General features: G+C 37.3%; 1 protein-coding gene across 1 annotated transcript in view; it reads left to right on the forward strand.

Annotated features, from left to right (window-relative positions):
• The first annotated feature begins 4254 nt into the window (after nt 1-4254).
• Nucleotides 4255-26203, forward strand: part of WDR64 (WD repeat domain 64) — a 54916-nt gene continuing 32967 nt past the window's right edge. Inside the window, exons 1-10 of the mRNA XM_058021085.1 lie at nt 4255-4405; nt 5085-5215; nt 8423-8522; nt 9091-9194; nt 11725-11754; nt 13994-14101; nt 15667-15881; nt 16405-16539; nt 19222-19301; nt 22154-22293. Coding sequence (XP_057877068.1) covers nt 4255-4405; nt 5085-5215; nt 8423-8522; nt 9091-9194; nt 11725-11754; nt 13994-14101; nt 15667-15881; nt 16405-16539; nt 19222-19301; nt 22154-22293 — 1194 coding nt within the window. The remainder of the gene's footprint in view (nt 4406-5084; nt 5216-8422; nt 8523-9090; nt 9195-11724; nt 11755-13993; nt 14102-15666; nt 15882-16404; nt 16540-19221; nt 19302-22153; nt 22294-26203) is intronic.

Here is a 26203-nt window from a genome sequence, read left to right on the forward strand (position 1 = left end):
GCAGGGTATGTCCACAGGGCAAGTGTAAGTGTGGACAGAAGAAATCTTTCATCTGTTGTCAACCTCTTGGCATTAAAATGAGGCTTTTAATATAGATCTACACTTGTTGATAATGCAGTTTTTTAAGTAAAAAAACCCCAAAATGCACAACCCTAATGGCATAGGTTTAAAGCTAGGGCTTCGTCTTGGAGTACTTGTAATCCTGCGTGTATAATCTAGTCCATATTGGGATGTGAACTTTAAATCATAAAGCAGGTAAAGTGCTAATGTTGCAAGATTGTGAGAATAGTCTGGGCTGAGAGGAGTGCTTGGCTCAGACAGCTCACAGAAGCAAGCACAGGTGTTTTCAGTGGGGGAAGGGACCCAAGCAGGCTGTCCTGGGAGGTGGTGGCGAGCAGTCAGAGCATCTGTGCTGCAGTTGGAAGTTGGCTGCAGCCTGTTCTGTGATGTGTGAGCTCTGGTATACCTTACATGTGTACAAAGAGCTGTACTAGCTGCAGCTGTGAGTCATCTCACCTAAATGATCAATTTGAAAGTTAAGTGCATAAGACCAGTAAGATGAATCACCCTCTGAAATTTTTTATTGACTGGCACGTAAGATGACTTGAGTAATTAACTTTTAGATGCCTAAGTTAGATGAGATGAACTTCATCTTGTCTAGAGAAACCTTTGTGGGACTGTGCTATGTGTTTAGGAGGCAGATGCATATTGATGCCTCTTTTGGACTTGTTTCTTGCAGACTAGATTAAAAGAGGTGGTGACACATGCTTGTGTCTGCTGACATCATGATGTCCTTTGTTGTACAGACACAGCTCATAGGGCAGGCTGAACTCTAAACTAGAACAGTATAACCAGCAACACCAGTGTTTGCAACAATAACACTTTTAAATTTATTTGTGATGTAAACTGGTTTTTTTAAGGAATGACTACCTTGCATAGTAGTCCATACTTATGCTGCAGCTTCTTGTTAGTGTGACAAATATAAAGTGACAAACATAAAGTGTTTACAACCTCACTGCCTTGTTGTCATTTTCCAGAACTCGACATACAAATCAATATATAGTTCATAGGAAATACAATTTTTAAAACTATCACTTGGTCATTTCAGCCACTGTTAGTGACAGAGAGGAGCAGATGCACTTTATAGCAAGGAGCACTTGTGGGGTGTTAATATTGAAAGAAAAGTGAAAAATTGAGCCAGTAGAAAAAAAGAGTGAGCTAATGTAAATGTCAACATAATAGTGCCCCTTAAACACTGTTCCACAAAAGAAATTGAATTTTGACAGTGCTAACATTTATTACTTGCCCAATCTGAACTGAAGCATCTCTATCCTGATTCAACTTAAACACAGCCAGGTTTAACAGGATGTTTATAAAGAAGAGATAGCAAAGGATGGGTAAGTTATCAAAGAAAGCATCTTCAGGGGCTGACATTTTTTTCCCTTTTAAATGACTGGACTTGACCAAAATCGAGTCAGAAACAGTCTTTTATGTCCCAGAGCCTCTTTAGAGACAACTAAGACCAGTTTAGATCTGCTGTGTGATCGACTTCAGGCTATTCTGAGCCATCATTTTACTTGGGGAGAATTTGCTTTTACATGAGACCACCAGGAAGAGTGACTGGCAGCCTGGTACAGGCAGGAAAAAAGATCTATCACCTTTGCTGTTTGTCTTCTTCAGTAGGTTTGGGTTATTTGTTATGAGACACTGAATTACATGGTCAGAATTTTAAAACTTGCATGGCATTTCATAGACTTATGGTAGTTATTGAGATAAAGATTGAAAATTACTGATTTTTCAAATGAGGTGCCAATCCTACAATGAACTTGCTGCAGCTGTTCTTTGCACACATACAGACATATTATTATCTTTGTATCTGAGAATTTCCAATAACTGAGACTAATACGATTATGTGGTAAGACGAGTTGAGAGAGTCAGCTCCTGAATATACATCAATTATATCATATTCCATATCCAGTGCTTTCCACACTGTCAGTAAGAGAGACAGGGAAGGAAATGCTTTTCATTCCGTTAATGCTACTGTAGGGCTACTAATGCAAGGACTTCCTGACTCATCAATTAAATATTCAATTTGCCTTTTAGACTTTGCTTATCTTCTAATGCAATTCCTATCTTCTCTACTTTGTTTTTTCAGTCCACTCAGTCATCACATCTTATTTTTGAATTCTACTGGACTTTTTTTATTTTATTTTAAACATTGAAGACAGTACCAATCAACTGGTACTGAAAGCAATGATTCCTCATTTGGGGTTTCTTCGTGTTTTCATTATGTTACATAACATGAGGTTTCCACATGGGTTTTTGCAAGATAACAAAACATAGACTTCTGTTCTTGTTTCTCTTTCCTGAGGGTGGATGCTAAATACACTTTATGAACCTTAAAGCACTGATATTGACTGAGAAATGAGACTATAGCCTGATGTCATACAAGCTTAGATGAGAGAGGCTGGAAAAATTAATCAACACGAAGCACTGCATAACAAGAATTCAGCTGGAGGCAGTATGTCAAATACACAACTCTAACCAAGATATAATATCTGACCATCCACTGAGTGCCTTAACACTCAAAGGAAATATTTTCCTGGAGAATTACTGTTGGAACAGCAAAAATGTATCCTCAGGCTGTCTTTCCCTTTTCCCGGCATCATTGCTTCTTTTCTCTGCCAAGCTCTTTTCCTTATTCTAATCAATAGAAATGCTCATTGCAGTAGAGCAGAAGTACCCAGAAACTTTTGGATTCTTCCCCTTGAAATGATAGAATTCCAGGCTGTTGGATTGCTTGTGTTAGGTAGCATATCATGAGACACCACTTTCCCTGAAGAACTAGCTATTTCATGCAGAGATATTTACATTATTTTTTGTAACTATTTAATACCAATTAGTTGCTTTCCCTGTATGTTTCAAAAATGTCATTTAGCTGATGTGCTGAGTTTGTGTGAAGACTACTGCCTTTATTTGTTTTGGTTTTTTGAAGGAATGACTGGAATATTCTTGAAACGTACCTGATATCAATCCTCTAGATTGCCATGAGGAAATATAAAATATAATTTCTCCTTTTCAACTACAGAGTCTCCACAGAGCTAGAACTCTATGCTCAGGAATCCAAGAAGGCCTTAGTCAGTAAAACTGGCATCAGCCTTGGGTGAAGTAAAAGCAAAGTGGATCTGGAGATCAGTAGCTAAAGAACAATACAAAGAAATTGATCAGTGTGGTCTACAGAAAAGTGAGTTTAACAGATAGTCCAAAATTCACCATTTGCCTGTTCTGGTATAGCTCAGCAACATGGCATCAATATCCTGTAAAGATATTGAAAGTATGAAAAATGTGCATAAGAATCACAATTATATTGAAACCTAAAGGAATGGAGAAGTATTCCAGGTAAAAAGACCCCTAGTACGAGAATGTACCAACTAACTTGGTAAAGATATTACGAGAACTGCTGAAAGGAAGCATAAGCCAAACAAATAGGCTTAAATTTTAACAGTTTGTGCAATTATACTTTGAAACAAACATGTTGGATTCTCCATATTTTTGTGTCTGAAGATCAACACTTGACACCTTACTACAAGTCGTACTTTAGAACAAAGTTTTGTACTCAGTGTAGTGATAAATGGCTGATATTTATTGATCTGTAACATAAAGGAGGTGAAAGGAGAGCTAAAGGTCAGATTTATTCATGCAATTAATACATGCTCAATGCTCTCCACCTCTTCAGCTCCCTCCCCAAATAAACATTTGGAAAAATGTTACTAAAAGCCTGAGGGGAAATGCCTCTCTGGAGACACTATAAAAACACCTGGATGTGTTCCTGTGTCACCTGCTCTAAGTGACCCTGCCTTGGCAGTGAGGTTTGCCTGTATGATCTCCAGAGGTCCCTTCAAACCCTAATTATTCTGTGAAAAAAAGCATGAATTCTTTCTTTCACCAATTACATGAGATAAAATGAAATAATCTCACATGCCAGGTTACTTAGTGATCCTGGTTCATAACCTGGGGGCACTCAGTGTGTAGGATTCTGTGATGTGATGGGATGTTGTGACATCCATAATTCACTACACTGTTTGCCAGCTCGAGATGCTAAGCTGGGGTCTCCTCTTTTTTTATTATGTAATGTTTGGTACACCTGTCATGCAGCTGCATCTCACATGAACTCATGTGGGAGTTAAAGGAGCAAAGCAAGGCTTGGACATGGCTGTAAGAAGATCTCTCTCTCTTGTCTTCTGTTCATAAAGGATGTCTGGAAAGAAAGGTCGTGATAAGGAGGGTTGCTTTGCCCTTGCATCGATTGATTTCAAGAATGCTTTGGAGCAGTTCCAGAATCTAGTTGAAAAAATGATCATCCAGAAGACCAAGGAGAGTTCAGGCTTGTATACTGAAGATGATGGTAAGAGATACTAATTCGGATGGTAAAGTGTCATTTTCACATGGAGAGAACATATCATAGAGAGATGATCATTTCCTTCAAATTAGTGTTCTAACTGTAACTGATTTTTACAGGAAATAGAGAGATTGTGCTGTGAAAGTTCTTTTCTCCTTCTGTTAGGATTTCTGGACAAATTATAAGGCTATGGTGATCACTCAGTAAATATAATTAGTGGAGTTGCCACATATAGAAGTTAGCATGATGCTAACTTGTTTCTGTAAAAACACAAACTTGATAAATTATGTAATTACAGTAACTAATTGTAAATAATGAGGGTAAAATTTTTCTTTTCTCAATGCAAGTGGTTATTGCTACTTAAAAGGATAAACTTTATCCCACACACCGTTCAGGTGCAAAAAACCAAATCAGAATTATGGTAAGTAAGGGAAGAAAAAAGAATTTTTAATCTGTTATTTTATCTGTTTCCTGTCGTGGATTGCAAATTAGGTAGTTTTGAAAAGAGCAAATATTAGGACTGATTTTTTTTTCTTTTCAAATGCTTTAGTGAATGCTATGTGAGAAGCTGGAACTTCCGTGCTATTGGTATTGAAGGAGAAATAAAACTGGAGGTAGGGTGGATAAGAAAGTAATCTGTAGCTTGCCAGTTTTAAACTGTGTGGACATTGTTCCTCCCATACAGATGAGATAAATTATGAAAAGTTCTATAAAACCACACGAACACTTTTTGGTTCTGCAGTCAAGGATCAGGATATTCAGGCCTTTTTCAGGAAGATTATAAGCAACCCTGATGAAAGGCCAGAATGGCTTGAGGTAAGGGTTTCTAAAGTTTTCTTAAATATGAAAAACTAATTAGAATTTTAAATGATGGCAGTATTTGACTATTGATTGTGTCTTGTTCACAAGACTGTGGTTCATGAGCTCTCAGGCAGAATGAGGCACTCTCTTGTTACTTCTCCTAGCTGCCTGAAGCCTGGCTGTGTTCAGTCTTCAGAACTACTTCAATGATGTGCATTGTCCTCAGGCTTCTTGGCAAAATGCAAAATCTGTTATGATGACAGTATGCCATTTGTGCTCTGAAGATAAGTCTATCTTTGGCTAAACCTTCAGAAATGCTTCCTCTTTTTCTCCTTTCCTCTCTTTTCTTTTACCTCTGCTTCCTTGTCTTTCTCTTCCCCTGTTCAAAGCATAAATCTGGCCCTGACTTTGAATATGAAGCATTAAAGATAGGGCAGCACTTCAGTAGAGTTTTTGAACTAGAGAATTATGCATATATTATTTAGTCCTGTAGATGAATGAGATGTTTGTAATCAATTTTTCAGTCTCTAATATTGGTAAATAGCAAACCTTTGTAAGCAGCATGTAAGAATGAGGTAACTGTGAAAGGGTAGATCTGATTTACCCTCTTTGCATCTATCTGCACGTATATTAAGGATTTCCTCTGCCTGAGTTGCAAATGCACTCTGTGTGCACTCCCTTCCCGGATTTTTAATCTATCCATTTGTAAGTTATTTCTGAATCCACCTGAGAAGATTATCTCCATAGCACCCAGTTTTTCACATTTTGTGAAAAAGTATTTTGTCAGAATTTTTTTAAACATGGTGCTCTTTTTTATTTGCACATGTTTTGAGAAATGAACACCTGCTCTAGAAATGTGTCTTTTATTAAGGTATTTACCATGGATAGTGTTTCAGGTAACTGTTCTTTAAAACTACTGAATTACAGCGCCCCGTGTGGGTCGCTGAGGGTGAGAGAGAGACGGTGAATCTTGTTTCTAGATCAGAAGGCTGGATTTATTGATATATAATATATAGTACTTTATGACTATACTAAATTGAATAAAGAGAGAGGTTTGCAGAGCTGCTAGCTAGGCTAAGAATAGAAAGAAAGAATCTAAAACACAGTTGTGTCCAGGGACTCAGTCCCCTAGCTTGCACTGGTGATTGGCCCTTGATTATAAACAAGAAGCATGAGCCAGTCAAGGTGCATCCTATTGCATCCACAGCAGCTGATAATAATTGTTTACCTTCTCTTCTGAGGCCTCTGCCCTCCAGAAGACGCAGAAATCTGAAAGAAAGGATTTCTGTGAAAAAATGTCTGCAACACTACTGATTCTTAGATTGTTAGAGCCAATCCTTATCAAGAGCACACATCATCATATATTACTACAAGACTTCTTTGGTTGTTTCTTACCCGAAGACAGAATTGTGCAGAAGGGACATAACTCCTAGCACACAGTGACTTTCCTACAATAGCATAGGAGGCATGGTATATGTGGCAAAACCTTGCTGGACCCAAAATTCAGCAGGGTATTAGCAAGTGACATGAACTATGAATTCATCAGCATATTTATATTTTATGTTACTCTGGAACATTGTGCTAATATTGGAACCTTGAAGATACCCAACCATCTGTTCCTTACATGTTATCAACCATTGCTATCAAGTGATTTCCTAATATCATCCTAAAAACTGTATGTTCAGCCATTTCTATTTAACAAGGTTCTGTATGCGAACATTTCTGGTTACTACCTTTCTTAACCATTGTTTTTACAGTGTCACATTAGTCACAGATTTTGCTCATGTCAGTCTTTAAAGATTTCCTTCAAGGAGGGCTTGGGGCAAATCTGGAAAATAGCAGACAGTCTGGAGGACTGATTGTCCTTTGTTTAGGGTAGCAGAAGAGTAGCAAATTATGTTCAGGCTCCTTAGTTTATAAGAGAAATAAGGAAAGCTCTGTATGTTTGCTTGAGTGTGGATCATTTACTCCAAAACCTTACTGAGTTTTTAATGCAGTCAGACTAGTTACCAAATTACATAATTACATAAATAGTTTGGCTACATAATTACACAAGCAAGCACAGTATGGGGTGTAGTAAAAGAGGTGAAGCCTTCTGAGTTTCCTTTTGAAATCTGTGCATGATTTTCTTGGGATAAAATTCCCAGGACTCCTTCTATGAGCATTTCTCAAATTTTACCAAGTGTGAGCTGACTGATGACAGTCTTTTAATATAGCTTGCCTATAAACTTTCTTGAAAAACTAGCTAATAATTGTGTGTATGGAAAGGAGGTAGCTGTGAAGTGAAAGATGAAGAGTAATGCTATGTGAGAATATTTTTTTGAAAGATGTACATCTGAATCTCTCAAAGAATCAAAATAGGAGTTCTATTGTATAAAATGGAAAATACTGAACTAGAATAAAATACAACATTTTGTCTCCCATCCAAAGGGACATTGCTTTTAGAATTCAGGAATCAAAGTATATGTAATGTCCATAATTTGAGAAAGGAGTTTAAAAAATCTGTACAGCTAAGTGGGACTAATTTACTAAAGAAATCACTAAACTGCTTTTGGGTACAGAGCATGAGATTTTTAGGGAATTTGAACTGAAAATTTCACACCCTGGAGCAGAAATAATGTGCATACATGACGATCCTGTGCAGAGATCTTCATCATGTTCAAATGGAACCTTGTCAGACTTAGGGAGATGTCCAAAAGAGGATTTTTTAAAAATTGTCTTTATATTACATTTCTTTTCAAGTGCATGGGAATCTACATATCTTTATGGAAAAGCTCTTCTGTGTTGGCTAAACCACTATGCTGCATTGAATGTCTTGGTTTATAAATATGGAGTTGTCTGTTTTGTCTGCCTTTTGCTAGTTTTGGTTTGGGGTTTTTTTCCCCTAGTTGAGGTAGGTAGACCTGGAGAATGGAAATTGAATATGGTTATTTGCAAAGCAGAAATGTACTAACAGCTTTAAAAAATAGATGGGCTGTATTCCTAGAAGCCCTGTGTAAGCTGACTTCTTTACAAATGTTGAAGAAAGATTGTGCCTGAGTATCAGATCTCAGCAGTCTGAAATCATATTGACAGCTAATGGTGAAAGGAAGTAATACTAATGTAGTTACTCATAGAATATTCAATTATAAAGTGTGAGATAACTATTTGACTTTATACATGTATCTTCAAGAAGTAGTTTTACAATAAATTACTTGTTTAGTTCTATTTTGTTTTGTTTAGATTTTTGGCTGTTTTAGCGGAGAAAGCGTTGACAAGCCTTCCTCATCGAAAGAAAGCATGGTTTTGCTTGTATCTGAGAAACAGCAGATTTCTCATTCAGGTGACATACTTCATCTTACATCAAAAACTATATTTTTTCTAATGCAGTGTGCTGCTGCTCACTTTCTTGAAAGTAGGGTAATAAGACCACATGTCTGTCTTGGCCCATTCATGCTTCTTTCTCTTCTTCTTCTTTTCCTTCTTCTTCTTCTTCTGTGTTCCAGAATCCATGTATTTTTACTAAACGTTGAACACTCCACTGCTGCATTTCCCAGTTCTCCATATTCCTAAATTATTTTGACACTGTGATTTTTCTGAACCAGACTGTTTATTTATGCAGTTACACATTGTCTTTCTGTATTTTTTGAAAATATGGAGGAAGGTGTGGCACATCCAGAGTTATTACATTCATTATATTTAAAATGCAACATGATTAATTAAACCAAGTATGGCATAATTTATAATATCTTGCATCATTGCCTTGCATATGGCGACAAAATGTGTTTCAGGAAGAGAAATTGCCCTTACTAATATAGTTCTATTTGTTTATGTTTTCCTTAATAATATTGTTCTGTTTGTTTATGTGTTCAGTTTCCGTAAGATGAAGAGTAACGTTTTGTCATTGACAGTTGTCAAGAGAAAAGATGTGCTCAAGGGCATATTGAATGTGCCCAATCTGCATCTCACAGTAACAGCCTCTCAGAAAGGATTGATAACTGTGTTTAGCGAAAAGGTAATTCTAAATCAAACTCTTTTATTATTCCATTAGCAGTACATAGGAGAACTGAGTGGACTGTGATCTAGCATTCAAACTTTCCCATAAAAAAACCTACATGTCTTTCTTATCAAAGTTAAATTTTTCTATATTTTAAAGTACAGCAGGAAATATACATTGTTCTTTTCAATTATAAACCTACTAGACAGTGTGCGCAAGTTGATAGAAGGTAGAGATGTCTAATAATAGACATTCTTCACAGAAATTAATTTAATAGAAAATAATCTGCATTTCTGTTTAGAAAAGGTTTCCCTAAATAAAAAAATATGCTAGTGGAATTAACTTTTAGATATAGAGTGGAAATCAGAGAATTAACTGTTTTCTACAGCTACTGAAAATATCTAGATGGACAGAGACAGCTGTTTGCAAGTAAGATTTATTCAATACAGCAACCTTTAGAAGCTTGAAAGTCATGAGTTTCACAACAATCTGCATGACACTGGCTCACCCTTAGTTCCCTCATCAGTAAAGTGTAAGGATATCTGTACCATTATAAGTAGAAATTTAGGTTTAAGATGCTGTTAAACTAAAGTTTGTACATTAATTTCCAGATGATTATATTACTATTTAGTTGTATGCACCTGTAGAGGCTATGAGATAGAATGTGTCATACAGAAACCCAGGTTATCACACATCTATGCTCATTAGTGCTTTACATTTGTACAATTTTAATGCAACCAGTTTCCTAAAATTTATTTCAGGCTATGCAGCAAAACTTTAAAGCGGCATGAATGCTTTCTAGGGGTTTTAGCTAATTGGTGCCTAATGCTTATGACAGGAGCATTTAAACCAAGAAAGGACTCCTGTGGATGATTCAATAACAAAGCAGTACTGCAGTTTTGGTAAATGCTGAAATAATTTATTTGAAAGTCTGTCCTCCAGAACATTATCCCTCTTATGTACCTATGAAAAACAATTTCCCAAAGTATAAGATTAAAAACATCTCTCCTCCCTACCCCCTACCTGCCCCTGCTATTTTCAAGTTGAATTGCTACCTCCTCATAGGCTGGCCTGATGTTATCTGACATCAGTGATTGCAGTGTAAATTATTTTACACCCAGCTGCTTAACACAGTGAATTAGGGACCTCAACTCCCAGTTAGAAATCTGTGTTCTGAAAATGACTAAGCCATTATGAAAGCCCCATGATGTGCCAGGAGAGGATCAGATTGGATGTTAGGAGTAGTTTCTGTTATACAAAGAGTTGTCAACCATTGGAACTGCCTAGGGGAATGGTTGAGTTGCCGGCCCTGGCGGTATTCAAAAGATGTATAGAGGTGGCTGTTGGGGACATGATCTAGTGGTAGACTTGGCAATGTTAGTTTTACAGTTGGACTTAATAATCTTAAAGATCTTTTCCAGCCTTAATTATTTTATGATTCCATCTGTTTGAGGGCTAAGCAAGGCTTTCTGCAAGGAATGTGGGCCTAATATGACTCAACACCTGTATACAGCTTTATACCATCAACCAGAAACTCATATTCTGGTTACTCCAGAATATGAGACGCTTACGTTGCTCAGGTTCTCAGACAGATACTGGCTTGACCAGCACATGAGACCTGTAGGAGTAGGCAGCCTTAAGGACATATTTACTTACTGTAGATAAAGCCAAGTCTGATGCAGTACATGGATATCCATCTCTTGGTTAACAATACTCTTAAACAGTGTTCAAAGGCTGTCCATGATGACACCTAGAATCTCACTTCCATGGGAAGAAATACTTTGATCCTAGCTTCTTGGTTTATGAAATGCAGAATTGCTGGGATGGATACGAGGTGTTATTGAATAATTACTGATCAGGGGCAGGGGCAAGAACAACACTCTGTGGGTGTTTCAGGAGGGAAAACTGCTTTTGAAAACTTAGTAGTTTTGTTAAAGAACCTAGAAGATAACCGTGTCTCTGCTGGACAATGGTGACACTTTAAACACTTCAGGTTTTCAGCCACGTGTTACACTGTCTTCTAGTAGCTACCTTTGGTGGAAGGTGCTGTACCAATGTGGTTATTCCTGTTTGCAGCCTGAAGTGCTGCCTCTGCCAGTCGTTTTGCTGGCACTAGTTGATGTGCCCTTGGGCTAGCGTTAGCTTGGGCTCCTATATGATAAACCCATATCAGCTCTCAGGAGCTGATGCTGTTTTAGCTGTCAAAAACCATTAAAAGCACAATTCCATCAGAAGACCAGCTGATCTGTACTCTGTATGTTGTAAAAATGAGGAGTTTTTACTTATTTTCCTCACTTCAACATCTCAATGTAGAACCCAAACCAAACCAGAAACTATGAAACAATTGTCAGAGAAAGAGAAGTTTTAAATTCCTCACAATATGAAGAGCAACAGACTGCAGGCAGGTTAAGGATATTTCTCAGATCCTAACTATCTGCTTTTTCAGTTAGCAATTATTGATCTGCCTGTGAAGAGAAGAGATGACTGTTTAGATTTTTAATTTGAGAACTACCTTGTTATTGTGACCATATCTTTCTTGATTTTTCAGATGAAGTTTCTGACAAGCATCAATATTGAAGTAAGTTCTTTTTTGTCTCCTTCCTATTAAATAATTTTAAGTAAAAATCAGCATGTACTAAATTGAAATAAGTAGAAACCGAGCATTATTCTAATGCCAATTCTGAGACTTCTGCATAATTTTTCATAGGATACTGTAGGTCAAATAGTTTCAGTTTATTCCTTTCAGTTATTGAAACAATTGAGTAAATTGATTTCTTTCCTCTGATAAATGAAACCTCAGATAAATCCTTCTTTTTTTGCCAAATTATCCTTTACCCATTTCCTTGCCAGAACTTTTTCTTCTAAAATCCAAAACTTCAATTGTCACTGTAAAATTTAAATAAGTACAATTTTAAGTTTGTTAATGAAAAACAGTTCTACATTTTGCTAGGTAGATGATTGGCTGCACAGTGTAAACCTTAAAACCTCGTGTGTACCCTGGGAGCATCAGTGCAGATTTTAGGTAATGAGCTCCTTTCAGATGATCTGTAGGTAAGAGACATCAGTCTAGCAAAGTGATGTGACCCCTTGTCCTATAAGTCAGTGTGGGTGTCTTGTGCCAGGAGGCAGTGCATTTTGTTAGTTCTCTCTTACATATTGTGGGAGCTCTAAAATGCAATAGAAGTACTCCACAACAGAGGCCCTACTACTCCAACTCAGAATTTAGCCCTGGGCCTCAGCTATGTTTAATTTATTGTGCTGGCTAATCTGACCTATGGAATCAGTGCAGACAGGTAACTGAGAAATATTCTTGAGAGTAATTGACTTCTGGAAACTTCTACTAGAATTAGAGCTTCTCCTACAGAAGTGCTACAGGAGTGCATTTTAGTCATTCCTACTTAGCTTGTAGGAACTTTCCCCAGTTCAAATATGCAAAGGTAGGATTTCCCCCAGAGATGCCAAGGGAAAGAAGATGGAAGAAGCTGGAGTGCTAGCCTGATGCTGCAGTGGGCTGCAGGGTCCCTCTCCTTTTTGAACACTAAGCTCTTGTCTTAAAATGATTCCTCAATGAATGTGAAGGGGTTTTTGCTGCAAAAGTAGGACAATATTTGGCAGCTGTGGCGGTGTTAGGACCATTGAAGGACATCTTTGCCATAAAATGTGTGAAAGAAAGGAGGAAAGATAAGAGCCCTTGAGTGACAGGATGGGGAAGAAAATAATGAAAAGGTTTTTCTGGTACAGAAGCCTAGTTTGTCTGTCAAGTATAGCAGCACTAACAAGAGAAATTCTTACAACCTTTCCTCTGAAGCTGAAACCTGTTACTTTGACTGCATCATCACCTGTTACTTTGACTGCATCATCACAAATTAGTGACAAATTAGTGACTACAAATGTAAAATCTTCTTTTTCAAGCCATTTAATCATTGTTATCTGACACATATTATAAGGACCTCAAAAAGCCACAGTTAACAAACTCTTCATAAGAATTACCAAATAATCCACAGGTCCTCTGCAGGACTGACATTTTCCACATGTTTATTGTAGTAAAGGGCACAAAAAATCCTTGTAAATGTATTGCCACCTGCCCACAGATCATTAGGAAGGAGAAAAGCTTTCTCCTGCAACAGAGCATCGATATCCTCTGTCAGGATTTTGGACCCTTTACACTAAGAGCAAAATCAATGTTATGTACAACAATGGAAATAAAAGTAGAAGCATCAGGACTCTGATCTATAGTTTGCAAGAGAAATTGTTTTACATTAATACCTGTATAACAGGAGGTATACTTGAACAATTGCTTAATATGGGCATTGTAAATAGTTGACCTACCTCTTGGGAGAATTAAAATTATTTACTACAGTTACTTATTTTCATAAACATTCATTTCAATTTTGTTTTTATAGCTGAAATTTTGGACTGCCTTTAAATTTCTTTTGTTTCAAACCAAACTGTATTCAGGTAAAAGCTTAATCTGCTTTACTATGATGTTTTAGCTTAAGCTTTCGCTGCTCAGAGTGCTTTTTCAGAGTGTCCTTCCAGTTCAACTAACACTATATGTTTATTGTATCCTCTCCTGTGCAACATTTGTGCCTCTCAGGTGAGTCATTGATAACAGAGGTTGAGCCTGGTGCCTCTGTAACTTCATGTATGAGCTATTCCTGGAGTTAGAACTCTCAGTGGAACTAGACCTAGCATGTGCTAGTGCAGAGTACATGTGATTTATGTGGAAATGGTTTAAAATATGTACTTACGTGATAGAAGAGTTGGTAAATTTACAGAGAAAATCCTTTACTAGCTACTCTTTTTATTTTCATCAGGATACTGCTTGGATCACTGGATGTGATTTCCTGCCTAATCTGAAATATATCGTGGCTGCAACTGAAAGCACAGTCATTCTCTGGGACTATAAATCAAATGAGAGCGAGGTATTATGTTGGATCAGACAAATGCCAAAATGAAACCTGAAAGTTGATCAGTCTTTGCTTCTGATATACATTCACATCCCTTTGGTCTTAGAGGATGAAGACTTTTGTTGTTGTAGGAACTCAGTGAAACAGTGGAATTCACACTAAAGGAGGGATACTCTCTACATGCCAAATGGGATTGCTAAAGTATATTAAAAGCTTGGAAGTAAAGGAAAAATTTTACTCTATGGTGCAAACAAACCCCCAAAGAATTTCTTTTCCATGTGTATCTAGTGCCTATATGTGCACCTAAAATGTGTGCATGGGCATACATATATCTCAGAATCTATTAACAATCAAGGAACAGGTTTTCCAAGGAATATGACAAAGATTCTTTTGAGGTAACTTCCTAATTTAAGGAATATATTTCTTCATATTCTGTGTTTTGTTCAGGACTTTCTAAGATTAAAAACATTTTGATGTTAATAATGTATGTCCAAATTGTTAAAGTTTTCTTTAGTGTCTTATGCATTTTTGCTGACACTTATCTTAGCTTTTTCTTCCTGTTCCTGGAACTTCTCTTGGAAATTCTAAGTTAGCTGAGATGATGAGGAGAAGCAAAGAAATTATTTTTTTAATATGATTTTTTAGAATTTTTTTCCCATTATTAAAAGGTTTTGCTTCCCAAGCTCAGATAGGTCAATTTAAGTCTTTTTGTCAATCCAATTGGACTTCTTGGAGGAGGGCTCCAGAATTTATTCTCCACCTATTATTCTCCAAGTTCCCTCATTACCTGCAGTGAGGGCTGCAGGTATCCTGTTGATGAATTGGTGCAGCTCTCTTTCAAGACCACAGAAATAATATATGGACAGTCCTATCTCTGTTACATCTCCAATGTTTCTGTGCTACGCAGACAGCATTGATGCAGTTCATTCCTGTGGCATGTGAACAGTTCCAGTTTAGGTTGGCAAGGATGATTTAACCAAATAACAGATGGAGTTGGGCAATAGAAGCAATAAACAATGTAATGCAGGTGACCCTGAATCCCATTCCTGGGCCTTCTAGCAAAATACCACAGTGTCTTGCAACTGTATTCATTCCCACTATCTCTGTGCTTCAAAAATTGAATCACCTACCCATATTAGTACACTTGGCACTCCCAGGCTGTATTATTAATTAGAACTCTGATATAGATTCTTCCTGTGTATTACTGCTGTATTTTGTGGTTTGAATTATTCTTTAGTTTGGTTATTTCCAATTTTCTTGTAGAGATCATCTTAGTTTTGAAAGAAACCATCCCATGCTATATGCAGAGATGCTTCCTAGAATTTGTAATTATTACTTTTTCACTGAAATACAAAAAGCTACCTCTGAAACAAAATCTTGCTTAAACCTCTAGGATTTGCTTTTAACTCCTCTTCGTGATGGTCTTCCATGAGTTTCTGATACCAGGAAGCAGCACAGGGGCAGCCTAAAGAAAAAACAATGTCAAGATTTGAATGCTGATGTAGCTAGATAAGCATGGTAGTTTCAATTTAAGGACCCTCATGCAATGTCTAATAAACTCTCTATACCACATTCCACAGGGTAATGGCTTTGTCATCAAACCAATGAAAAACTGCCTGCTCTGTGTTTCTACGGTGACTATGGCAGATAACTTGCCTAGGGATACTATCTTACTGGGAGATGATAAAGGTTATGTTTATCTGCTTACTATCACCACTGATGACTTCATAATGAAACAAACTAAAGGTGGAAAAGTATCACAATTTAAAGTCATGGACGCTGAATCTTTTGACATGTAAGTTGCTTATGATAAAATGTTGTTAGTCTTGCATTATGTTTTGTTTTTAATTTGGATTTTGTTTGCCCTAAGTGAAGGGTTAGCTTCTGTTTCTAAATTAAGCCCATGTAAGTAAAGAAAATAATTTTTCAAACTGCAGGAAGTATGATTTGCTTGTTGTTGCATGAAAGAAGTGCCATCATTTTCAGTAGAAGATTTTATAAGAGATCTTACAGCTGAGAGGATGCAGAATACAATTCAAGGGGAGAATTTACAGTTGCTGTTATCCTGTTTGACAAAGGAACAGCTTTATTGTGCCCGATGAGATGGAAGCGTGGTTGTGACTAGAAAAGAGCATGGTTCAACCCCGACCTTCTCCCTGCTTGCTTTTGAGTTGGAAGAGTGGTTCTGTGTCTGCCCTGGATATTAGCTGTTAGCACTGGTTGTGTGTGTAATCTCACTGGCAAAACCCCTGTCCACGTACAGACACATCACAGTAGTTGCTGCTGCAGCCTAATGACTTCTCCATTTATATCCCTAGGCCTAGACGCAAGCTGCATGATGACTGGGTTGGGAAGGTTAAGTATTTTCCTGCCCTAAAACGTTTTGGATCCTGCTCCACAGACGGTATTAATTCATTTGTTTTAGATGACATAAAGCGACTAGAGGACAACTTGTAAGTATCTGACATCCTCTGGAAAACCATAGATCTTCTCCTTTATAACTGCTGGAGATCAGTGCCTCATGAGATGTCATCTTGTTATATTGAATCTGCCTTTTCTATTAGCATTGCTAAAAAAACCAAAAAACAGTTGTTTAAATGCTTGGATATTTTTTGTGCTAGCTTTTGATGTAGGAGAGGAGTGTCCATATATGTTCAGTACTCAGAACCCTTAAAATATGTTGACAGTGTTGTCTCCTCCAATTTCTCCTCAGCAAGCAAATTTTAGTCAGAAAAATGATTGGTTTCTTGCACATATATCATGTATCCATTCATTTAAAATTTATACCCAGTCAAAAATAAACCCTACTAAATTTCATTTACAGTTTTATTTTCACAAGTTTGAGTTATACAAGACTAAGCCAAGAACACAATTTATTCTAAGGGCTGTAAAGTGGTTCTACTATGCAGCACAAAGAGGTTATGGTCTCCTTATTTGGGCCAAGTCCTAATTCATATGGCTCATCAGTGCTATTAGCTGATTTAACTGATTCCAAGCCTAATTAATCTGTGAGTTTAGAGAATTTCATAGAACAACTAAATAATACAAATTCAGTTTGTTGTAAGAAGGACCTATAAATAATATATAAATAGAACTTTTCATTCAAATGTTTCAAAAGATTGTAAATATTAGATCAGCTTCTCAGTTCCTCTGTGAGGTACATCCAGAGAGATTAATAGATTTTTAAGGCTAGTAGCCACAGTTTTTATAATCTGGTTTATTTCTTGTATAACACATGCCATAAATATTCTTGTTTTTATTCTTGAATGAATACAGTAACTTTGAGTTTTATGAGTATTCCAAGTCTGTTGAGGATGGGGAAAGTTAACTATGAAACACTTTTAGATTGTCCAAGGTCACATACTGTGTCAATTGAAAAGCTGAGAAATCCTGTTTGCTTTTGTTGGGAGCTTTGGAAAAATAGAATTAGTTAGAGAGAAAGAAAAGTAAGTCTGCAGAGCGAAAAGTCTAGTCAAAAGAGTAGATGCTACCACCATATACTTCAAAACAGAACATAAACTGCAACTATATTGGTAGTTCTTTTTCATTTCACGCTGGCTATAGTTGCATCTCAAAATGCAATAGATACATATCTCTAAGCAGTTTCTCACAGTAGATAGATGAAATTATGTTTAGACAACTGAAAAATTACACAGCTGTTAAAATGAAATTATTAGTCCTAAAAATATCTATAGATCAAATCACTTGGAAATGTCCATTTAATAACTAACTAGTTTAGAAATATGATTTACTGGTTCTAACAAAAGAAATTTCCCCAATTAACTTTTAGCAAGGAATTCTTTTATACTCCAAGAAGGATGCAATGCATCTTCTCTCTTATAGGACTTAAGTTTCTTGACAATAATGGCTGATGAACAGCTACAATATCTTCTTGTAACGTATCTAAAAAAGAGAGGTATGGATATATCACAAGGTGCTTCTATTGCAAGGCCGTGGCTTGAGCAGGACTTTACAGTGCCAGAATCCCTTATTCCTATTGATCTTGGAATAGTATCAAGACTGTCCATTAAAAAGCTTTATAGAAGTATAAAAGGTGAAAAATCCTTAGGAAATCTGTTAGTCATACATTTAAATCAATTAATTGTTATTTTGTCCTGTCAAGAGAATTAAGACTTCTCTGTTAGAGTTCTGGAAAGAAATATTTTCTCCCTCTAAATAATAGGAAGCAAACAGCCTTTTATTTACACCTGCCTAATAATAACAAGCTCTTTCATTAATTCCTCAAAGTTTCCAGAGTCTTGTCAGATTTACTGCCACCCCCATTTATGGTGTTCAATATCGATGACTGCTTTAGTCCAGAGTAGATGAACTAATACTTGTCTGAATTTCAAAGGAAAAAGTTAAAAGTATTCTCATTTGGTTCTGTACAGCCTATTTACAGTGGCAGTCATTGTTTCCTGGGAATGGCAGGTGTTAACCCTGCTATAGCTACATCCAAAATCAATAAAATATTCACTCATTAGTAGCAATGGATGAAGCTTGGAGAGACAAGCAGAAGTTGCTCAAAGGATAAGTTTAGAATCAGTCAAGTTCAGTCTGTGTTGGCTGTGGTTTGAATTCCCATGATTTAGCAGTGAATGTAGCAGAATAACTGTTGAGCTTCAGATACTTGTGATCTCTTCATGTTGACGTGCAACACAAAATAGATCATGTAAGGACTATTCATTGTACAGTACATTATAGAGAAGCAACAGAAAAGTAACTGCACTTACTTAATGTAACATTGACATCACAGTAGACCTCCATGTCTGAAACAAGCAAACACAATTTCTTTGGTAGTTTTCCTCAGTGATAAACTGCTTTAAGCACACAAGCTTGTGTGCAGCCTCCTTTGGCAACAGCTGTCGTTTTAGGAGTCTGTTTGGAGTTTGCCTGTTAAAAGATTCAGGTGTGCAGATCAAATATTTATTTCTTTAATGGACAGTGTACTCTGTTCCCGTTTTGTTGATGCCACTATCACTCCAAGTCTCTAATGTAAATCAATTTGCTTTTAACATGAGATTGCATATGTTACACAAACAGCTATTTTGTATAAAACAGAAAAATAAGGCAGAATGACTATAGACTGTATTTTCCAATTATTTCTTACATGATTGTTTTATTAATGATTGCAGACCTGTAAAGGAATTTTCTGTCCCGAAAGGAGTAAATGCCTTCACATACTGTGGAAAGGCAAAAGTTATTGTCACTGGAGGTAAGTATTGGGTCTCTTCCAAGAGATTGTTCTTGGGAAAAAATTGTGAATTTTTTTATTCACATTAAATAACATCAAATAAAGCTGAGTTAGCATCTTCAGAATTTCAGCAATGGCTTCTGCCTACAATTAGAGGAAACAGAGGCCTTGCTTTTGATTTCTCTCAGCCCTTGTCTGAAGATACATACTTTCTAACAGGAATGTATCAAGTGCTCCATCTGAGTTTGAATAAAGTATCATTTATATAATAAATCAGAAGAAACAGTATGTTCAACTACTGTAAGGTATGTTTCCAAGTCACCGTGGCCTCAACCAGGTTATGGACATTATTCCTTGCAGTATCGGCAGAGTTCCCACCCTATTACTCTTCTGCCATCCTTTCATATCTTAAGCAGCCACAATGGCCCATCTTAATGCTTTCCATTTGTCTCACAGGTCATGCTTCCCCAGAGTGTTACTGTTAGTTCTTTCTCCCAAAGCAGACTGCAGAAATGGCACTCTTACATCCACTTCTTCCCTGTTAGCCAATAATTTTATGGGCTGTCGATTGCTGTGGTCATGTTTGATGCTGCAGAAGTGCTGCTGTAGTATGGCAGCAACCTTGTTTATAAAGTCTGTCTGATAGGGTGGTGCCCTTGAGTGACATTGATGCTGCTTTTCTTCAAGTCTTTATTGTTAAAACTTTGTTAAAAATTGCAATAGCAAACATAATAATTCTTACTTTCTGTGTCAGGATTCTGAATCCTGGAGGCATATTTGGAGCATGGAGAGAGCAAATGTTCCAGGAAATGTTCCAGGGTAGCAGTGAATCTTAGGGCCAATCTGGCATTAGTCCAGAAAGAGAGCAGAGAGCACATCAAGTGTAATAAAATCTCCCATTATCTCCATATCAGTAAAATTAATCACACTATTTCCACATAAAAAGAAAACAGTATTTTTTAGTGTAGGGAAGGGTTTTCTTCCCAAATGTCATTTATCTTCCTGTTAATATCTGAAGTAGATTACATGTATTAATGATTCTACTCTTAAAAGAAACTCTGCCAGAATTAAAGGGCACTATCCTCCCCTTCAGTCACTGCTGTCACTTCAGGAATATAAAGAACAGAGCTGTTAGGAAGACAGAAGGGTTCTGTTCCTCAAAAGTGCAGTCAGCAGGTAGTCAAGTTGATCAGATATTGTCAACAGCTTCTTCTCAGTTCTCCATTGTCTTAAGACATAACAGTTTCTATCTGGGGCTGGTAAGGGATATATTGTTGAAGCAATGTCTATTCCCTCTGATATTAAAACCAATTTCACCAGTCTCACTGGTAGCTTCTGTCAACTGTATTTCATGTCCTTCTTCATGGGAGGTCTGCAAACTGAGTTTTACTCCCATGGACTTATTTCACCCTAAACCCTGACCTGGTCACAAAGGTTCTGCTGTTTGCAGGACATGTCTGGGACAGCCTGACATAAGAGTTTGAAGGAAGTGAGCAGGGATGTTGACCACATTCTGAAGTTTCCGCATCCAAAAGGGCTTCATAAACCATTTGTGCAGTTATAACTCATTTATGCTACTTCCTGCCATGCTTACAGCAAATACAGATTGCCTAGGGTAGTTTTGCCTAAAAAAGAATTACTTCCCCTTGAAGTTGCGGGACAGTCAGGTACCTACTCCTGGCCTTCCTTTCCTTTGCAGAAGTTCTCCCTCCATTGTGCTGGTACAGCTGTTTGCATAGTTGAATTCTCAGTCATATTTGTGAAATGAGCTGGCATAAATCAAAATGGCTTTCTGTTGTAGCTATTTTAAGAGTAGATCATTCCTTCAGTGAGCCTCTCTCATTTAGAAAGAAACCACATAAACAGCAGAACCAATTTAACTGAGAGAACAATATTATTGAATGGAGGAGAAGGGAGATGAGGTGCTGCTAAACAAATCACATCTTGCTTCATTAAGAAGAAAAGGAATAGATTTCTGTAGAGAGAAATTGAGGGACTGACTAATGACAGTAGGTTGAACAAGCTTAAGGAAGATTATTAACATAATTGAGCTGAGCGCTTAACATAATTGAGCTGGTTCTCTTGGGACATACACTTCCTAGTCTATGGGGTTTTTGCTTTTTGTTCTTCAATTTCAGCTGAGAGAAAATTAGAACTCAAGCAGAAGTTTAGACAAAATGTGGCTGTTTAATTTATTGTGTGTCAAAATAAACTGTTCAGCTAGATGCATACAATTCATACAACTGCAATATTTGCCAGGAATTTAAAGTTAAAATATATTTTCAACATCCTTGTGTTTTGAAATATTTATGGAAACTTAGCAAAATAGTACCAAGCATTCACCCATAACACAATCAAAGATTATTCCTTAAATTGTAGGCAAATTCAAAATCTGAACACACAAATAAGTATTAAATACCTAATTCTTGTTTACTTTACTACAAACTCAATCATCAGCGGTCACTTTTTTCTGTCTGCCCTCAAATTTCATGCCCACTTCTTTCTGGATGTTCACCTTCATCCATAAAGGAGGTTATTCCTTTGTGTCCTGTTGTATTTTTGTTAAAGTAGTCTGCTCCTCTGGGACTAGTCCACATAGTTTCATTCACTGTCCCTGCCATTCCCTTAGCAAAATAAAATGGCTTTGAAAAGCTAATCAGTTGTGCATTTTTAATTTGTGTTTGTGGTTAAGCAGTGAAACATAAGCTGCAATCCAGCCCTTAGAATGAAAAATTCACATCCTTATGTGGGAGTAGTCTACCCAAATGAAAAGATGGACTTACGAACACTAAGCTTTCTCAATTACAAATCTTATTTGTAATACAAGTTACTATTCAATCTTTCTGACTACATATTAATTTATTTTCTTTCAGGTAATGACAGAATCCTTCGTTTGTGGAATCCTGTTGTTAATTTTAGTCCTACGGGGAAGCTGTTTGGACACAAACATGGTATTGTGGAAATTGTGACAAATGAGAAAGATCAACATGTCATCAGCCTCTCCTGTGCAAAGGTAAAACACTTTTCTGAACCTCAAGGAAACAGGGCTGGAAGAAGGATCCAGAGAAGTCCAGGCCTGTCAGCCTAACCTCAGTGCCCCACAAAGCTATGGAACAGAAGATCTGGAGCAATCACACAGCATATACAGGAAAACAAAGGGATCAGGCCCAGCCAGCACAGGTTTAGGAAAGGCAGGTCCTCCCTGACTAACCTGGTCTCCATTTATGAGCAGGTGACCCACCTGGTGAGTGAGGGTAAGGCTGTGGTTGTTGTCTGCCTGGACTTCAGCAAAGCCTTTGGGACTGTCTCCCATGGCATTCTCCTGGAAAAGCTGTCAGCCCACAGCTTGCACAGGTGCACCTGTGCTGCATTAAGAACTGATTGGATGGCCCGGCCCAGAGAGTGGGCCTGTGGGCAATGTGCCAGTGGGCAATGTGCCACATCCGGTTGGGGACCAGTCTCTAGAGGTGACCCCAGGGTTTAGTGTTGGGTCTAGACCTGTTCAATATCCCTATTGATGGTCAGGTTGAGGGTACCAAGTGCACCCTTAGTAAATTCACAGACATCACCAAGTTGGGGGAGTGTTGATCTGCTGGAGGGGAGGAGGGCTCTGCAGAGGGATCTGAAGAGACTGGATTATGGGCCAAGGCCAGCAGTATGAGGTTCAATATGACCAAGTGTCAGGTCCTGCACTTCAGCCACAACAAACCCAGGCAGCATTACATGCTTGGGAAAGAGTGGCTGAAAGCTGCTCAGCACAAAAGGACCTGGGGTTACTGGTCAACAGCGGCTGAACTCGAGCTGGGAATGTGCTGACATGGCCAAGAAGGCCAGTGGCATCCTGATCTGGATCAGCAAGACCAGGGTAGTGATTGTCCCCCTGTACTCAGCAGTGGTGAGGCCACACCTCAAATCCTGTGTTCAGTGTGGGCCCCTCACTTTAGGAAGGGCATTGAGGTGTTGGAGCATGTCCAGAGAAGGGCAGTGGGGCTGGTGAAGGGTCTGAAGTGCAAGTCCTGTGAGGAGCAGCTGAGAGTGCTGGGGGTTTTCAGCCTGGAATAAAAAGGAGGCTGAGGGGAAACCTTATCACTCTCTACTGGTGCCTGAAAGGAGGCTGTAGCCAGGTGGGGATCAGTCAGCCTCTTCTTCCAGGCAACTAGAAATAGGACAAGGGGAAGTGGCCTTACACTGTACCAGGGGAGGTTTAGGTTTAATATCAGGAAGAATTATCCACAGAAAGGGTTGGTAAACACTGGAATGGGTTGCCCCAGGAGGTGGTGGAATCACCATCACTGGAAGTGGTAAGAAACAACTGGACACGTCACTTAATGCCATGATCTGATTGACAAGGCAGTGCTTGCTCAGAGGCTGGACTTGGTGATCTTGGAGGTCTTTCCAACCTAAATGACTCTGTGAAATCAATGTTATAAATTGAAGTAGGAATCTGGTTTTGAGTAAGTACTTCTGATAGTAATTAGTTATCACTTTATTTATTTTAATAAAAAAGGTTTAGCTTAAAATTTCCAAAATATTTTATGTTGAGAAACAAGACTAGAGTGCAACTATTTCACATATTATCTTCACAAATGTGACAAAAGAATGCTTACAATAGTAGATATTAATTCTGATAATTTCTGTATTACTTTAGCAACTGGCAGATTTAAAACAGAACTTGTAATTAAGTGCTTCATTCAGTAGTGATCACCTGCAAAAATTTCCTACAGTTCTTTTGCACTTCTCTCTTCGTCCCAGCCTCCTAAATCCATAGGTGCTGTTTTTCTGGTGCCTCTATATATCATGTTCAACTATTGATCTCTTTCTAACCAGTGTGTTTTACAAGGCTTACTGTTCCAAAGCAATGACCATAAACAGGAATGCTAATAAAATCAATAATAGAACTTATTCCACCAAATATTGAAAGATTCTGCTGGTAAGAGATGGGTACACGAGAAGTAATTGGTGGAATCCTTGTGTTGGTTATTTATGATTTGTCAAAATGAGACTTCTCAGGAGAGAATAAAAACTGTATGTGCAAACATAAGAGAGAAGTCCCTGAAGGAGTAGTTTTGAGTGGCTATAGAACTCTTTCAATGTGGTCCAATGAAATATTTTCGATATTTAACACTATTCAATATCCTTATTAAAATCTACAAGGATGGAGTGGAGAGGATAGGTACTAAATTAACCAGTTATACCAGACTGGTTAAAGCTGCAGGCCTTGAGCAGAAGTAGTAGAGTTTAGAATGGTCATTAAAATTGAAGGTATGATTATGGAAAATAGCTCCTATAAATCAATGAGGACCTAATGTAATTATTCTGCTGAGGTATCCTTCTATCTCAAAGGTTTCCAGATTTTTATTGAGTTATGTAGGAAATATTGCTGAACTATTTGTCCTGCCTGTGCCACTCCTCTGCTATAATTGCTTACTATTGCTCATTGTGGTGGCAGTAAATACCTCATTTTCACTTTTAAAATCCTATTCTTTAAAAACTCTGCTCATTTCTAAAATTAATACTAGCTGAAAATAAATTATCAAAATTTCCCATCTTCACATAATCCTGGAGCCATAACCCTTCCCCCTTCCTCACTTCTATAAATCTATACTTGTCTGTTCTGTAGATACCTCTGTAGCTTTGCTACAGGAATATTTTACTGTGAATTAAGGAGGGTTTAGGCAGATAGCCTCGAGTTATACATGTAGGAAAAATGAAGTAAGATATAAGACATGACTTAAGAGGAATGAATGAGCATTAAGATACTTATGAAAAAGCACCTGAGAATAAAGCCCCTGGGGTAGTAAATGTACAAGATCTTCTGAGGGCCCTTCGGGGCTTTTCTATTATTCAATATGGTGATTTATGAGAAAGCAATATCTATTTTAAAAGTCTATAAGTATGTGGACATGTGATCCTAACTAAATATAGCTGAGTAGTGCCAATGACATCAGTAAGACCACTTGTAGCTGCAAATGAATATATGAAAGTTCGTTTTAATTAAGCCATGTGTGTTTAAATAGTGCAGTGAGTTATAAGGCTACAATTACACTTCTCAAAAAAAATAAAAAGAAATAGACATAAATTCCTAGACTTTCAAGTGCCAGATAAATCATGTGGTCATAGTGAAAACTATATCAAAAAAGAAAGAATCCCTCACAGAGGAGTCTGTATATTGACTATCAAATAAAGTGCTTATCACCCTGTACCTCAAACATGCACTCTAAAGAAGATATATGGTATACTAAATAGCAGAAGGAGGTCAGCTATAACAGGATTGCTTCCACCCTGCTTAGGGCACATTTGTGTTTCGCAGAACCAGAAATTATATAAAGGTGTGCAGCTTGTCAGGGAGCTTATAATGATACTTTAGAATTTAATTTGTTTCCACCTAAAAAACAAAGACCAGCTTGCTTTTTAATCTGCCTAGCATAAAAAATCAAAATAGTTTTCTATGTTTTGTTTCCATCTTTCAGTGACTGTCATACAGGAAGCAAAGGAGAAGCAAAATAAGGACAGTCTATATATCTTTACTGAAAACAAGTTAGAGACATGTCAATGATCTCATAGAACCGTTGAATCCTAGCAAAACAAAATCTCTTTATATAGATTTTACAATATATGTTTGACCAAATAGCAGAACTAGAGGAAAAGCTTAGGAAAATTAAATTAACATTTTTTCAAAACATTCCCAAAATTGAATTTAACCTAAACCATATCCATATTAAAATAAAAGGGTTTTTATTGTGCCACTTTCAACTAAAGTTGCAAAATAAGGTGAAAAGTAGGGAGTAATTTTTTTAAATTAAGATCTGCAGTTGTCATGTTTGTTACATAATTGTTACATTTGAAGATTCCAACTGATGTTAAACTTATTACTATTTTTCTTGAACTGTATTGAAAAGTTCCTTGTCATTGTAAAGATATTT

This window comes from Melospiza georgiana, chromosome 3 (assembly GCF_028018845.1).
Source record: "Melospiza georgiana isolate bMelGeo1 chromosome 3, bMelGeo1.pri, whole genome shotgun sequence".
Taxonomy (NCBI): domain Eukaryota; kingdom Metazoa; phylum Chordata; class Aves; order Passeriformes; family Passerellidae; genus Melospiza; species Melospiza georgiana.